The 17,388-nt window shown below is 36.3% G+C and overlaps 1 protein-coding gene across 1 annotated transcript; it reads right to left on the bottom strand.

Moving 5' to 3' along the window:
- Window positions 1-1,682: 1,682 nt before the first annotated feature.
- LOC105122249 (uncharacterized) lies at window positions 1,683-16,898 on the bottom strand. The gene is made up of 22 exons (XM_011021250.1): window positions 15,828-16,898; window positions 14,436-14,551; window positions 13,160-13,368; window positions 12,052-12,171; window positions 10,420-10,548; window positions 10,213-10,338; window positions 9,420-9,475; window positions 9,238-9,337; window positions 9,033-9,150; window positions 8,526-8,735; window positions 7,863-8,196; window positions 6,678-6,771; window positions 5,831-5,939; window positions 5,182-5,453; window positions 4,884-5,011; window positions 4,518-4,752; window positions 3,995-4,183; window positions 3,575-3,864; window positions 2,839-3,055; window positions 2,500-2,742; window positions 2,246-2,334; window positions 1,683-2,136 (listed from the first exon to the last, which is right to left on the bottom strand). Exons 1-22 carry the CDS (start codon window positions 16,664-16,666, stop codon window positions 1,989-1,991), a joined length of 4,371 nt encoding a protein of 1,456 aa, XP_011019552.1. The 5' UTR covers window positions 16,667-16,898; the 3' UTR covers window positions 1,683-1,988.
- Window positions 16,899-17,388: the final 490 nt, after the last annotated feature.

The following is a 17,388-nucleotide window of genomic DNA, read 5'->3' as shown; positions in this document are numbered from 1 at the left end:
CTAAATTTTCTAGAAAAATATTTTTTTTAAAATCAAGCTATATTTTTTTTAACTGAAATGTATTTTTCGTTGATCAACTTTTATAATAACAAACAAACACATAAAATTTTAAGAAATAATTTTTCTAGAAACAAACATGACCTTGAAAGCCGCGGGTCAAGAAATCTTTTAAAATTATTTTTTTTATTGACCAGAGACAATATATATATATATATATATACCCAATTTATAACAAGAAAATGGTGTGATAGAAATAGTTTCTCTTTTACACTGCCAAAGAATAAATCATGAATTTGATTTAAATGTTTCTTTTATTTTTTTTATGTAAATTACAAAAAAAAATGATATTGTATATTTTTCTTTATTTTATAAAATCTCTTACGAACCAAGTATTTCTTCATCTTCATGTGCTAGCTTACATATAATATCTAACCTAACACGCTTTTCTGGTGCATTGTTTTTATTTTTAATATATCGAGCTTTTCTCCTTTCAATGACATTTATTATTTTTTTTTAATTCTTTTCTATCATTTTATATGACGGAACTAAAAAGAAAAATATGTGATATATATTTACACTTATAAAATTATTTTTATAAAAGTACATTTAAAAAATAAAAGAATATTAAATAAATATTTGAAAAAAAAGAAGAAGAGATTATATAAGATTTAGGCTTGAAATGAAGTACACACACTACGAGGCTGAGCTACAGTCTACAGCCCAATAAGAAATGATTGGACGATGTGTCATTAACATCGTTAGAGTTTTTATTAGACAAGCCGGGCAATTCACTCTTTCGCAAGGGCATGCTGAACGACATGCCCCTCAACCATCAATTAATTTTAAAACACATTTTTAAACGACAAATCTACACTACATCTACCAAACACATTGTATATATATATATATATATATATATATATATATATATATATATATTCATTTCTTATTATATGAGATTTCATTTGCTGGTATAGTTGATTGAAATTTTGAAATTTTCTCCCTGCTCCCTGCTCTCTCCTAATATATCTTTCTATTATAATTTTTTTTATTATATTTTTTAGTTTTTAAATTTAAAGGAAAAAATTCACTTGTATTAATCGCTCAGATCTTACGATGGGATAGAAATGAAAGTTACAAAAATTGTAAAAGCACATCACTGAAAACAAATATTGATATGAAAATATTCTAGACATCTCTTTACTCTCCTACCAAAGTACAAAAAATTGCTATGCATAGCATTTAAAATTATAATAACAGTTACTTTGTAGAATGATTTTTATTTAAAATAATATTTTAAAAAAAACATCATCCTATCAAAAAAAGCTCATCAAAATCATAAAATAAATAATTTAAAACAAAAAAATAATATTTTTTTTTAAAAGCACGTCAAAAGAAGAAGCAAAGAGGATCCGATGATGACTTAGCGATGGAAAGTACCGAGACTTTTAAAGCAGAATACTAGGAAACAAATATTCATATAAAACGATCCGGAACACGTACCTTCTGCACGTCCAATGAAGGCAGGTAATTTTGCCTATTGGCTGCCTTGAAGACAAACAAAAACGGAATTTCACCCGTCGGGTTAATTTTTGGCCTTCTCCTTTAGCCATTTCGAGTTCTGGTCATTTTCTATCCTGAAGACAACACGGGCATGGCTTTTCCACCACATTAAGCTAAGCTTGTGAGAAATCCGATAGAGCTTTATGTTATTAGAGATCAGCACATATACAAACTGAATACAATAACGAAAGGGTATTACCCCTTCATATTTACATTGAACTCTACAGGGCAAAATGACGAGAGAATGCAACTACAATTCCCAAATAAATTACAACAAGTGTTCACGCTATTTATATATTTTTTTTCCTTTCTATTTTCTATTCCTACATCTGTGTCAGCCATTTGCCTAGTGCTCTCAAAAAGCATACAAAAGGAGAAGAAAAGGAACCTTCATTGTCAATGTGGAATATGTCTTTGACATATCATCATGACTGCCAGAATAGCTCATAAACGTTACTATACAGGGAGCGGTCTTGAATCTCCAGATTTGCAACGTGCCAATTAATAAGTTGAGACTGTAAGATTTTACACACAACCAGTCCAGCTGGAAAAATCCACCATTCACTTTCATCCCTGCAACACAAATGCCACAGAGAGATCAGTGCGGAACCGTAATATCAGTCCTCTCTCACTCCGACTTGCCAATTAACTAAACTTTCTGGAAGCTGTAGAATCAACTTACATGCTAATACTCCATGTCTGAAAGGGGAACTTCTTACTTGAAGATGATTGACTGTTATAGTGAATATATCCACAAATAAAAGCAACCACCTGGCAGAAAATCAAAGGAAAGGTTAAGGGATTTATTCCTTTCACAGAAGATGAAAAACCAAGCACATGTTCGGTAACTGAATAACTTGCAGCAAACATTATGCTGGCTTGCTCATATGATGAAAGAATGAAAGTCTGACCAAGTGCATATATATGGCAACTTACAACATTAATCAAGGATGTAACAATCCACAAAGCATAGATACGTGCAAGGCCTGCAGAGCGCCTAGGTCCATGACTGAACAAAGCATTGATTCCCGCAGGAAAGGGCATAAGAATGCCAAGAGGTAAAATAAACAAAACAAGAAAGACATCCACCAATGAAATTGAATACAGCTGGAGTAAAGTAAGCAAGACTAAGCTAAAATCTCCTAAAAGAAGCGTAGAGATGACCAAACCAACAAGATCCTGCAAGAAGACAAGAACGAGCATAGATGAAGTTGAATTGCTGGTAAAATTAACAAGATAATGAATACGTACAGAACTCATTTATACAAAAGCTACCTGATGGCCAACAGGTTTAGTGTTATGAACTATGAAAGAGATGGGGTAAAATAAATCCCTCTTCTCTTCCAGCATTCTTAAGCTGTTAGTATCTATAATCCCCCCATAAATCCTTTTCCGCCGCATGTAGTTGTCACTGTTTCTGTGGGCTTGGGATACAAACACCTCTTCTCTCCACTGACCAGATGGATTTTCTTGGTTTGTGTTCTTCACAAGGCTGGAAAAAACCAAGTCAAATGACATTCAAAATTAAACATATGGATATAACCATACAAAAATAACTATAAACATGTGCCCCTTACAGCGATTTTCTCTAGAATCTGCTGAAAGTTCACCATAAATTTAATTGACTGTACTAGTATAGAAAACCACAAAGGTATATGTCATACAACCTCATATTCTATGCATGTTCTTTACTGCCCCTGCAATGAATGCATGTCTAAATTTTCTAATACCATATACTATAATCTGCTTGTCATGACACACAAATTGGCTTATAGTTTTTTATGACAAACTTGAAAAATTGTCATATAGTCACCATTTCACCACTTCCACACTTGCAATGATTCAGAATAAGGACAGCCCACCACAATATTATACACCTTGATTGACACAAATTGCCATAGTGAACACAGACTAGTTGGCTCCTAATATTGACAGGCTATCAGGCTAAAAAATCATGAGGCTAATCACATAAATGGAAATTATACCCCAATAAAACATAATAAACCATTACCGTGAGTCTTCTTCAATTTGTTTTGCACCATCAATGCCTTCAACAGATGTATTTTCACTTTCTTCTTCAACAGCATGAACCAATAGTCCATACTGGCAATGACCAGAAGTAGTAGCCTGAAACCACGCAAGATCAACATGTACTCCATGGCTTCTCAAAGCTGGATTAGCATGCGTTTCAAGCCATCTAAGGACAGGTCGAAAAGTTACTATTAGCCGCCCACGACAAACCAAGCGCAGTTGTGCATTCAAACCAGCAGCTATTCGATACCAAGTGGTAGGAGGGACCATCTGCAAGCCATAAGGTAAAAGGTAAATCAATTTTGAGCTACAAACTGCAACATGTTGATTAAGCTCCCTAACCTTAAAAGTGTAAATGACAAACTTGTTAGCATTGAGTTCTTTGAAGCAGATGCCAAACCTGGCTCATGAGGCTGGTAAGAATATTGTCACTTTGAATTGAGAAAGGAGCCATGTAACTTCCATCACCTCCAAAAAGTATAGACATTGGAAATCTTTGATTTAGGCGAGCAGGAATATCAGTTCTCTTCTCATCTCCACCAAGGTAGAAATCCAAGTATCCGAGCATTAAATCAGAGGTTGCAGCTACCTAGAGAACAAAGACCATATTTGAGCCAAATATTTATGGTTCTTTTACACAAGGTCTTACTTTTGAAGGAACATAAAACACGTTTTAAATCCTTAAAAAACAAAGGTTTCAAATTGATACACAACAATAAAACATATCACCCTCTCCATTCACATAAAATAATATTCCAACAAAAATGTACAATAACAATAAATGGCTAAACTTTTAATGTATGGGCAACAAAATTTGAAACTAATAGAACCAAAAGCAAGCCACATGACATGCACAATTTGAAGGGAAAAGGAATAGAAAAAATGGTGTGAATGGGCAAAAGAAAATCACCACACAAACAAACCTTAAGCCCTTCATAGAGAGCCCGTGAACGGCAAGAGCGCAAGCAAGCATGATCATACTCTGATCGAACAAACTCTCGCAGTCTTTGCAATTTGATCCTCCGTCTCCATTGCTGCCATGACCATGCAAGGGGGTATGCAAGAACAGAAAGTATACTGTAAATTGCACCTTCCCACCATTGATAAGCAGCTATACCATTAATCTCATCCACAAATGTATTGAATGCACCCTCATATCTGATAGACCATCATAAATAAGGTGAAAACATAGCTTTGCAATGATAATTGATGTCAAAACCCCAAAGTTTCGCAGAAGAACTGAGCCAACTTAGCCATTCCTGTAAAAAGCAGTATGAGAATTAACTTACACAATCTCTTTTATTTGCTCAGGAGGGGTATGGGGAAGATGCCAAGGCTCACTGAAAGTATTACGACCCATAAAATACATTCTGTGCACATGACTCTGAGACTCCTCAGCTCTATTTGTTTCCAAAACCTGAAAAGTGATACGCAACTTGTCAATCTATACATAAGCTAGTGAAGCCCTCCCTTCAAATTCTTCTACATATATAAAGATCAAGAGAAGGGAGATATCTGAGGCCTAAGCTGGGTTCTAAACACAACTTTCAAATGAACAGAAATTAACATGCTGAGACATGGAGAAACCTCATTTAATGACTCTAGGAAGGGAAAAGAATGATCTATCTGAGAGCCATGTTGAGTGGGAGCTGGACCAGGTAATTCATCCACCCCAACAAATTTCATCCGAGCAACGCTGAGCACCAATGCTAAGAGGATGAGGAGACCCAAAAGAAGAAGACAAAACAGCCATGGCCCACCAAACGTGTAAATCAACTCTTCTAGGGCTGTATAACAATGTGGCATGTGAAATCTCTCCGAAACACACGTGTAAGGACATGGAGTTTCAGCAATACCACCTGGTAAAGCAGACAAAGTGAGGATTTGCACTGTTTAGGATAATGAACACAAGTATAATGCATGTGCCTGCAAATGCGTGGTGTCTTCCAGCATTGTGTGTGAAAGCATGCATGCCCGAACCTCTGCAACCCCTCCCTCCAAATTATTTGTCCATCTCAAGAAAATTCAACTTTAGCAGAAGTTTGTTGCTTTGACATAGAATAAAAAAGATTGTGCGGTCTAGTATCTCCTTTGCATATAAAGATGAATTTAGGAGATGGTAAAATTTTAGAGATTAAATTTTACAATGAAATTATACAAGTTTCAGGCAGCCAGCCACCCCAGTATGTCGTTTTAGATCAGGCCAAATGCTTAAGAACTCCCAACTTTGAAATACCTCGAACAGCAATATAAGCAGCACGACGAGGAAGATCATCAGCAGGGCATGAATGACAAAGCACTCTACTAGATCCAGTTACATTCTTATATGTGCCAACTGGACATTCCTGAAGAAGTGCAGAAAAAAATGAAGGAGAAAATGAAGACTGGAGAATACAGCTTTAAATTAGTTAATAAATGTTTTAAACGAGATGTCAGAAACTATCACCAAAAGGATTATCATATCTGGACTCCCTATAAACCTAATACCATTTGTCATTAAACTGATACCTTATTTCTGATTAGATGATTGCATGGTGCATTTATATGGTCTAAAAATTTAAATGGTAAAAAGAAAACTGAAGCATACTGTAAAGGATTCACAATTCAAAAAGTGACAAAATAGTTTTAGTTTAGCACAAACTGGATGAAAAGAAAGCAAATTCAACCATTTCCATACTTGTCCCTCATATGGTTTTAGCATGCATACATTGAAGGGAGAAGGGGGTGGGGGTGGGGTGGAACGATCTCAATCTTACTCCTTTTCTCCCTATTGCCAGTCAAGATGTACTGTTTGACTTGCTAACACTTGGAACATCCTTCTGACATTAGTTTTGCCCCTAAACAATTACTGTTGTAAAAATTATGCTGCTAACAATTCACCTTCAATTTTTCTACCTTGCTACAAATGCAACTGACATTGAACATCACATTATTTTCTCAAATACGATCATATTCAATGATAGCGAGATTATAATTCCTAACATCCACGCATATACTCTCAACATAAGACATGCCACCTGCAGTAATTAACTCAAGAAGAGTCGCGCAGATGAAATCACAAAGTCAAGAAATTATGACACTACCTTACAAAATATTCCATACAGTCCCTTTGGGCAAGCTTTCCCCGTCACTGTTCCGTTTTCCCCAGCATGACCATCATCTCTTCCCAATCCTCCCCTGCAGTGAAGAGTGAAACCCAATCAGATCAAGAATGCACATCTCAGAGCCAGCAGTTAAAATTAACATCAGTAGTTCAACGTAGATTATACATTCACAATGCTCAAGGTGCAGAGGGCAGACAGCATTTAGTAAAGGATTCAGTCCCTCCAAGAACTCAAAACAAATGATAAAATCTGTTTGTGATGGGCTGAAGGAAATGTGAAAATGCATACTATTTGTGATCTTTGGGAAGAGTCAAGAAAAAGCATATGGCAAAGATAACCTAATACTTGCTCACACAGCAATTTATAGGTTCCATTTGGTTAATGCCTGAAATATAATATTAACAGAAACATTAACGAGCAATGTTCTAGGAGGATCATACAAGATTTCTCAGTAATGAGTTCAGCATATGACATGGAAGCTCTATTTGTCATCCTTGCCAGTTTATGCCAGTGCGTTGCCAGTTTATGCCAGTGCGTGCAGAAGCCCCACTATATCTTCCTATAAGTTTATGTGAGTATGCAGATTCCCCACTATATATTCATATAATCAATGAGCAATATAGTCCCATACCATCTTGGCTGGTGTCTTTAGCTATGTTGAGACAGCAGGTGGACAGCATCCACTCAATTAAACAGCCAGTCACTCAACATCTCATATCAAGTAGCTGATATTAAATATCTTAAATTCATAATTATTGTTTATTTGACCATTCAATAACCAAACTATTCAGCATCCTTGTTAGTCTTTAAATTCCTGTGGTTTCAGACACTGAATACTTCTCTTTAACATTTGTCTTTCCTTCAAAATGGCTTCTAAACTTCATTAAAATTCATAATAAATAGCTTTTGAGACTAAACTAAACCATAATTCTCAAGTTACTTTTTTCCAACAGCCTCTCGAAAACTTAATATTAAGAACAAATTAATTTTGAACATCAGGCAAATCTAATGATCAAAATATGGAATGAATTAAATAATCAATATTATCTGATAAATTATCACTGCATTTTCCAATATTTCTTGGAAAAAGAAAACCTTGTGGATCAGAATTATCTGGCACCACCAGAAAATGCAGTGTTTAAATAGATCATATAGAATACAAACCAAGTGCAGATGCTTCCATTCACACGAGCAATGGGCTGGTACATGTCCCCAGTTGGAATGTCTGACCAATGGAAGTGAACTCTTCCACCACCACCTCCACCGCCCCACTTTGGACTACCATATCCCCCAACACTTGAAATTACAGCATGCTCGCCAAGATCTAGTGTATGCAAGAACAGAAGAATAGTTCCTCCAGAACCACCGCCAGGACCTCCAGCAGTACCTTTCATGACAACCAGTTGCTCTCTAGTGATTCCTTTAAAACTTTCACCATCAGCTCTGACTGAACCTTCAACAGACAAACTTGACAAAGGATGCTCCAATGAACCCATTACTGACCAGACAGGTAGACCAAATGAATGAGTGAATCAGTTTGAAGGTAAAATAACAAAGGAACACAAACACAACCAAGTTCCCTAAAATGCAAATGGGCAACTTAACTATGTAAAAAGTTGCCAACTTGAATGCACAAATATTATTGTTTTTAATATATCCAGGAAAGAGGTGATCCAAATATCACTCTGTTGAGAGAGATCCCTTACCATATTTCATGCAGAAGGTGACCATTTTCGAATAACACGGATAAAAGATAATACATCATATGTATTTCAAAACAAAGCTGAAAGTTATTAGCTGATAAATTGATCCAAAGCACAAGCTTACCTATAATGCCACCACCTGCAGTAGAACCAGAAGAGTTTTCCTGTCCACTTCCACTACCAAGTTCACAAGGTAGCTCTGCATCACCATATGAAACACCACCGTCAACACAACTATCATTGTAACATGCAGACCCGCCTTTGCCACCATGCCCACCACCACTGCCAATCCCATTGCTTAAACCATTACCTCTACCCACACCACCAGTGCAGCCTGCATGAGTACAATGTTATCAGCAATTCTGTCTAAATATGATACTTCAATGTGAACACAAACTTATCTTTATTCAAACACAACAAATGAACTCAAGAGTCTTCTCACACTATCCAAAATGCAGCTTAAAAAAATGTGAGCATACATGTCTGTGCAAAGGTATTCAATGAATCTATAGTGTGTGCAGGGAAAGGTGGAGTAAGGAAGGATGGGGAGGAAGGAGATTCCGTGTAAACTGAAATAGGTAGACAAATGTCCATTAAAAAATATTGTACAAAGAAAAAAAGAGAGTATTACCCATGCCAGATGCACTTATTGTTCCAAAAGATGGAACAGATATTGTTCTTGCCTGATTAAAATGGACAACAGATCCTTCTATAAGTCCCTCAACTGTAATATCCTCCACTCGGCATATCTGAAATATATGGGGAAAAAAAAGTTAGATAAGCTGGAATAAGTAAATTCCAAACCTTATAACATGCAACTTCAATTCAAGGATCACCTGAAGGGTAAAAGAAAGAGATGAGTTCACATTGCAATCTTCAGGAGGATGAAAAAGTTCTGCAGGGCACTCCTCAAGTTGGCAATGGAGCCTTGGCGTACTACAGAAGTAAAAACCACAAAACTCTGTAAGTTCAAACATAAACCAGAGAAAAAAAAAATTCCAACAAAATATGAACTTACATTGCATCACTTGTTGCATTCTCCACAGGACCGCGCAGCATGGATCCAGGTGCAACCTTGTGAAAAATTAAAAATGCATAATTAGTCATCAATAATTAGAACATAAACTGGTCATGTCCACACAAACATTGCACAACAAAGGTTTCCGGGATTAGAACCGGGCTACAACAACATTACTATCAGTAGAACAAAGAAAGAACGAAAGAAAGAAACAGACTTATTGCCACAATAGCTCTCACAAAAGAAATACTCCATCCCACAGTCCCTCGGAAATATACTTGGCGAGAGCAGAATGTTTTAGGAAGATTGCAATTAATACATAGAAACAAACTTTCCAAAGTTAACCCTAGTCCACTTGAATATTCAAATCGAAAGTTCATTTTAGCATACAATAAAGGTTATGGGATATTATTGGAAAACTATAACATTTTTTGTTGACTTTTAAAAATTGACAAAAATATTGAACATCCAAAAAAAGCATGCGCTATTGAGTAAGAATTAATGAAATTAACTGCACCAAATAAAAATACATCTCATCCCAGCAGCCACGACTGCTAAAGACAGATGAAACAGTGGAAATACTTTTTAAGTACTGCAAATCAAACCAGTTCAGCAGGAAAAAAAATTACTAGAAAACTGAGAAAAGAGAACAACCTCAACATGCTAGAATCACAGTTTTCTTCAAAAAAAAAAAAAAACAAAGATACTGAACCACTAGGTGACCAACAAGCAAAGTGACCTTGTAAGCCATCAATACAACTAATTGTTCCTGTTATTATAAAACACAGCTTACATGAATACTATAAAAAAGTGATAGAACCAAACGTTGAGCTTCAATCCAATTGCCTGATCCAGACAAATTCAATTGACCTTGACCATGAACCCCCAGATTGGCATTAGAATGTATGACAGATGATTCCTGTTAAACAAAAAAAAGGATTGGCATATCATTTGCAAAACACAGCACAAGTAAAATATGCCAGTCACAATGAGGAAGTACCTTAAGAACAACTAGATTGCTAGCCTCAAGCAAAGAAGTCGCAACAGTTACATCTTCACCGCCATCTATGATCATTTTGGAATTCCACATTAAGAACATTTTCACACTCATGCGTAGAGCCCCGTAAACCTGATGTGTGAAATGATCATGCACATCAAAATCATATTACATACAAGCACAAATAAAAAATAGTACACATAGATATAACAGAATGAAAATCTAAACAAAGCAGGGGTAGAGTCTGGAATAAGCAGAAACTTAATTCTCATTGACACATGAAAAAAAAAAATACCATCGGACTAGAAGTGATGATTTTAAAAGCCATAATTATGAAACCATAATTTCACTAGAAATGAAGAACAAGGCATATTAAAAAAGGTTAGAACAATACTAGAGATGATTTTCAAGTTTTAGTTTATATAAAAGATTAACAAATGAGTTCAAAGCCTAAAACAGTGCCAAAATGTAGATGTTTCCATGCAGAGACAGAGTAATATGCGCATAAAAGAGCATACAAAGGCATAATTATGCAAGGCAAGAGCCTGCAAAAGGGGAATAGAATGACAGGACAATTACTATAACATGGACAGGTTGAGAAGTGATGAAATCTCCAAGACTGATGCGGTGCTGTAGAAGCAATTTCAGCTCTCAAACAAATTCAACAGAAATCTGAAAGCTATTCTTTTTGAGGCATGGACAAGCTGAGAAGAGATAAAATCTCCGAGATTGGTCCAGTGTTGTAGAAGCAATTTCAGCTCTCAAACAAATTTGACAGAAATTTGAAAGCTATTCTTCTTGAGGCTTTACTACAATACGTTTCTTATTTAGAAAAACTATTTACTTCAGGTTATGATGAATTTAAGGTTGCTTGGGAGCTTTATGATTTAGAAATTATTTTATTTCCAATTTCGTTTTTGGTATACTAGGGTTCCTGAAGGTCCAATAGACACCACAGCATGTTCTGTACACATTTAATCATGCAATTGAAGATGAGAAGGATAAAAGGAGTTGGGATCAAGGATGTCACTTCAAGCTATTGGCAGAAGAATGGAAGCTTTTGTACTGCTTGAACATTTCAAAACTTGAGGTCAAGTTTTTCCCAACAAAGAGAGAATGATGCAAGGGCTGTTGAAGATCTCAAACAAAGCAACTTTTAATGAAAGCTGTAGAATTTATTTTTCTCAAGTTCTCATTCTATGTTATTTCTTTTTTCCCCAGGAAATCTAGTTATTGTAAATCATTGTGTATTTAGTATTAATTACGAGTTCCATTGCCGGGACTTCACTCCGTAATTGTTATGGTTTACTAGAGATTTTGGGGGAGCATCTATATGAGGAACCATATTTTGCCGTGTGGAATAGAGGGTATTGTTGACAGATAATTGAGAATTGATGACAGTTCATTTTTTACTTATTCTTTCTATGTCACCCTGTTTTCTCTCCTTATTTCTTATCTCCTTTCTATTCCTTGTTTCCTATAAGAGAAACCAAAGAAATGCACATACAGAATCAATGTATAGTTGTGGGTTTTTTCTCAATGCTGGCTGAACAAGTGCAGTAGTAAGTGTGGGTTTTTGCTGCATTCGTGAAGTCATCAATGCATATACACAATCAATGTATAGTTGTGGCTTGCCTTGATTACAGAGTCACTCATTAATAGCTCTTCTGCAAATAATTCAAACTCTGATGAAGCATAATGAGCTAGCCCAAAGCTTAAGACTCCACTACATAACAGACTTATTTGTCCTTGGACCTACATATTCACCAGGATTAGCTTAAAATGCAACAATATTTACAACAAAAAATACTTAACATCTCATCAAAAATCCAAATGCAATAGATTGTGGCAAAAAAAGATAAGGATAACTAAGATAACAGTAGAGTGCAACAAGAGATATATCCTCTACTTTGAGAATTGATGCCTTAAACCCACTCTCTCAAAATTCTAAGGTGGGCCAAAGAGAAAATATAAAAAGCCTCGCCTAGAGCTCCAACAGATCCAAGAGCCAGTGCAAACTATCTTGTATAGACATGAAGAATGAAATATAAAAAAACTACACCTAGAGCTCTAACAGGTCCTACAGCGAGTGCAAGCTATCTTATATAGACAGATATACAAGAACACAATAGACATATAAACCATGGAAACAAGCCTCTCAATGTGGGAATTCCTGTAACTGTCCGGTAACACCATTGTTCTATGCTTTTCATCATTCTTGTCAAGTACAATCTTAAGAATTTTCAGAATAATTGTGCCTGAATGATGTTACAAAGCTGAAAACTGACAAACAAGGGGACAAATGACCAAACAAAGTTTGCTGAAGTATATGATATATGAATGTTTACATGTTATGCAGGAATTGGTTATATGTCTGGACCTGTATGCATGCACATATAGTTTTTAGTAAGAATTCATCTTTTCTACCTATCATCATATGCATGGGACACAAAGTATTGCACATTCTAAAACCAGCACTTCTGATAATTCCAATTTCTGCCCTCTATTCTTTTCCTTTAAATGTGATCACCAACCACCCTCAAAAATAAAATTTCTTAATCTTTGCAATATCAGATCATTCATGTTTCTGCACTTAATATCGCTCCCCTTTCTGCACTCTATTCATTTCCATTAAATGACACCAGCAAACCCTTCAAAAAAAAAAAGTGGTCCTAATCTTTTCCCAAGGCTAACAAATTTTCACACATATAGAAGCTAAAAAGTAACTCGAATTTCAACAAACCTGAACACGACTCCAGAGCAATGGAACGGTAGCCCTGGCATGATTTCGAACATGAACATTTGTCCAGAGAGGCTGATAAGGAAACTCCAAAAGAAGTGTATCTGTATCCGTTGACATATTGTGATTGCTCACAGTAAGGCTCCGGGCAACAGCATCATATAAAGTTCCAGCACCACCTGCATTTTCTGGACAACCGAAACTATTCCCTCCTACAAACATAACAGCAAAGCATAATGTTTCAGTTTTTGCCTATTGAGAAGTACAATTGAATTGAACCATAATAAGACAAGCTCTCCAAACAATTCACATTGTCGCACTTCTTAAAGTCATCTGATACGCAGCTAGTAATCACACCCCAATAATTATATCCAAACAAAAATGAGTTCAAAATAGAAATTTTGAACTGTAGGAAAAGCGTTTTGCAAAATTTTTGGAACAACAAAAGTATAAGGCCAGGAGAGAAACAATATAATAAACCCAGTACCATGTTCCATCCTCTCACATTCAGATAGTGACTACATTTGGCTGAAATGAACAAGAGAAAGACAAACAGAGAGAGGGTGATCTAGTGAATGATTTCTCAAATCAAAAGGCTTATAACTGGACAAGACAAAGACTTCAAGAAAGCAATTGGGCTGTGCACAGAAAAATATAAGTGTTGTTTAGAATATACACATTGAACAGCAGATGATAAGAGGTGACCAAGATGAGGAACAATGAACAAAATCGTCAAAGGTAACAAAGACATCCAATGACAGAGAGCAACATGTTCTGTGCTTCAGATTAACGTGTGCAACACAAAACAATCAACATAATTGTCCAGTATCTACAACAGTGAAAGAGATACTGTGTGGTATATTAAGAAATTTATGAGGAATGTTTTGTCCAGGATGTACTATTTTTCCATTTCTAATTATGCCAGAATACTCAAGTCCATTGCTGTTTCAAGGCATCACTTTCCTTGATTGATTACATATATAAATGAAAAGAAAAAAAAAAACCCAAATGCAGATTCCTACCTCCAAGACCAACTTAAAGGAACTTTTGACATACTTCCCATAATAGAAAAGGAAAAATGCAAATGCTATGAGCATGAATGAATGTTCAAACTACCTTTTAGTTGAACTTACAGATTTCAGTCTCTAATAGGAAAGCACCCACTCAAGACATCAACAAGTAATGGCAACTAAAACCAGGAATTACTATTCAGACAAGTTTGTTCACAATATTTCACCATAAAAATCTCCGCGTGACAAGGAAGTATGATGGGTCTCACCATGCACAAAAATTTGAGGGTCGTCATGCCTACTGAAAATGTCAACTGAAACTCTTCCACCACCGCCACCAGCAAAACCATTACCTCCACAAGCGCTTATCCTGCCACCTCCAGTCCTGCTCTTCAAATAAAGATAAATCACAGAGACATTAAAACCCAATGTTGATACCATGACTGCAGAAAATGCAAGTTGAGAAAGACATAGTCAACATTGTAACTGCAGCTGAGTCTACCATAAATACATGGATAATATGATATTAAATAAGTCAACCTCTCAAACTTACTACCCATGCATGCATGGATGCTCACACACATGCAGATATTCTGTAAGTTAAAAGACATTCAAGAATAAACAGACACATAAAGATGCAAAGCATATATGTACATTTGATTGCCTTGGTTATCAAACCCTAGTATAGTTGACTCCCTCTCCACCAGCACATAAATTGTAACAGCATTTGACATGCAGGAATTTAGAGTCTCGTTCTCCATAGAAACATCATCACTAAGGGCAGGTATGGATAAGTGAACTATCCAACTATCCATGCCATCCAATGCATAAGCCACAAATATACTGGCAATTGATTGAGATAGCACAAAACAGCATCCACTACTTCGCTAAAAATCACTTCAGAATCAAGTAAGCAGGGCAACAGAATAGCTAAAAACTGAAAGTCAGTAGACCAAGCAAGGCCACTATATGATAAACATTCACTTATATCCGGCCTGGATAATACGGTAAGCATACATAACCAAATGGAGAGGTGGTCACTGAATTCTTTCAAGTAATTGATAAAGAAAGGACATCTACGAAAGGAAATCAGCAGATCTTCCCTTCAATTAACACAAAATGTTTAATTAAAGCAATATGTGAGGCCTATTTTATGGTAAAAAAGGCTATTGATTCACATTTACCCTTCGGAGCTGATGCTACATCTTATATTACATAAATGAGTAGGATAACTAAAACCTTAAAACACTCTTGATTTTTCCATAAAAAGGCTAATGTTAAACTCCATTATCTTCATTACAACTTACTTTCCACAAAACTCTTTCACCAGCCATCCATCAGCTGTCCATTTACCAATCTCCATTAATTCTTTCCAAATTCTTAAGCCATTAAACCCTAATGTCCTCGGCAACTAAAACTATATAATTTCAAATTAACTCTACATTATTGCACAAGGTTTTTCTAACAACCTTTTCATTAATCAATCTTTTCATTTATTGTTTTCCAAGATTTAAATCCATAAAACTCCAACTCCTCCAGCCACCAAAATTTCCCAATTACCCAATTAAAAACCCTATATCATCCCAGAATAAAACAGAATCTTAACAATAAATCTAACACAAAATAAAGTAATGAATGCAGTTGGTAAGCAAGTAAATTACATTTTATAAGCCTTCAAAAGTATGCTCCCACCCGAACCACCACCTCCCTTGACACCCCCATAACCACCATCAGCCAATATAGCTCCATCCACAGCCAAATACTCCTTCACTTTCATTTTCACTCTCCCACCTCCTGCCCCTCCATAATCCACTTCCTTACTCGTACTCCCTCCTTTACTCCCATAACTCCAAGGATCCTGCAAACTTGACCAAGAATACGCATCTCCTCCCCAAATATCCTCCGGCAACTTCTCTTTATCCACCAAACAACATGCCCCTCTCCCTCCATGACCTCCACCAGCCCCTTCTAACCCCTGTGGTGTCCCACTCGTTTGCGGAGGAGGATCCCCAGCTAATCCCGTCGTATTCACAACCGAACCATTAAAAAAACTAGCGTTATTCGCCACAAGCTCAAAAGTCCCAGTCACAATAGACGAATTGACTGATAAATTGAAATTCCCTGAGACATTTATCGTTATTGAACATCCAAAATTAGGGCAATGAAACCTCACACCAGGATGGATATAAAAATCTCCTTTCCCTTCTATGTACACGTCACGAGTGAGGCTCACATCAGCAACTATTTGACATACAGTATCAATCGAACCGGTGCCTCCGAGATCGTCAGTGCAAGATGCTGACGGTGGATGCGGCGGCGGTGGAGGTGGTGCTGGTGGCGAGTAGTCTTGGTGGAAGAGGAGATTGGAATCGAAATCAATTACCGAAAAGGAACCCGAATCCGAATCCGAACCCGAACAGAGAACTCTAAGGTTTGTGGTTAGGGTTATTATTGTAATTAAAATGGGTATAAAGGTGAAAATGAACTGCAACCGAGCCATTCACTGGTCGTGAAAGACATTAGAATTAGAAATTAGGAGTTGAATGTAAATGGAAACATTGGATTGTGGATTTCAATTTCATCATGACAAGGAAAGCGATGAAATTTCTTCCCTTTTTTTATAGACGATGGAAAACCCTAGAAACGGATTCTCTGCAAGTGGAAAGGTTTTTGGAGAGAGGGAGAAGAAATGACAGTACACAGCGGACAGGATGCGAAGAGAGAGAAAGATAGAGAAGAGGGGCGCTTGATTGGGTGTGGTTAGATGTACGATAAAATCAACCTCCTGTTGGAATTGTGTCGAGTTTTTATTGATTGAAATTGTGATGGTTTTTCGTCGGGGTTGGCTGATTAGTGATTTGACCAATGGGACATGCTATGTAGACTATTTTGATGAGATTGAGTGTGTGCGAATTTTTTGGTTTAGTGGATTCCACGCGTATGAAAGAGCGTCTGAAATGCTTGAAATATTGATCTGGTAGAGAAAAAGGAGTGCGTGCAAGGGTTTAAGGCCCTTTGCGATCAAATTCGTTGCTTTGGGATTTGATATTTGTTTTCACACGCGATTATGAAACGAAGGAGCGTAAAATGTAGTGCCCAAAACCAGTAAAATGTGTTGAATTCGTTAGGGCAATATTAAAAATCAGGGGAAAAAATCAAAAATTAAAAATGTAAATTCAATATTAGGGGTTGTTTGTTTTCATAAAATGTAAAATATTTTTA

The sequence above is a fragment of the Populus euphratica genome, unplaced genomic scaffold (genome assembly GCF_000495115.2).
Source record: "Populus euphratica unplaced genomic scaffold, PopEup_1.0 scaffold19.1, whole genome shotgun sequence".
Lineage (NCBI taxonomy): Eukaryota > Viridiplantae > Streptophyta > Magnoliopsida > Malpighiales > Salicaceae > Populus > Populus euphratica.
This window is presented reverse-complemented; position numbering and strand designations above follow the sequence as displayed.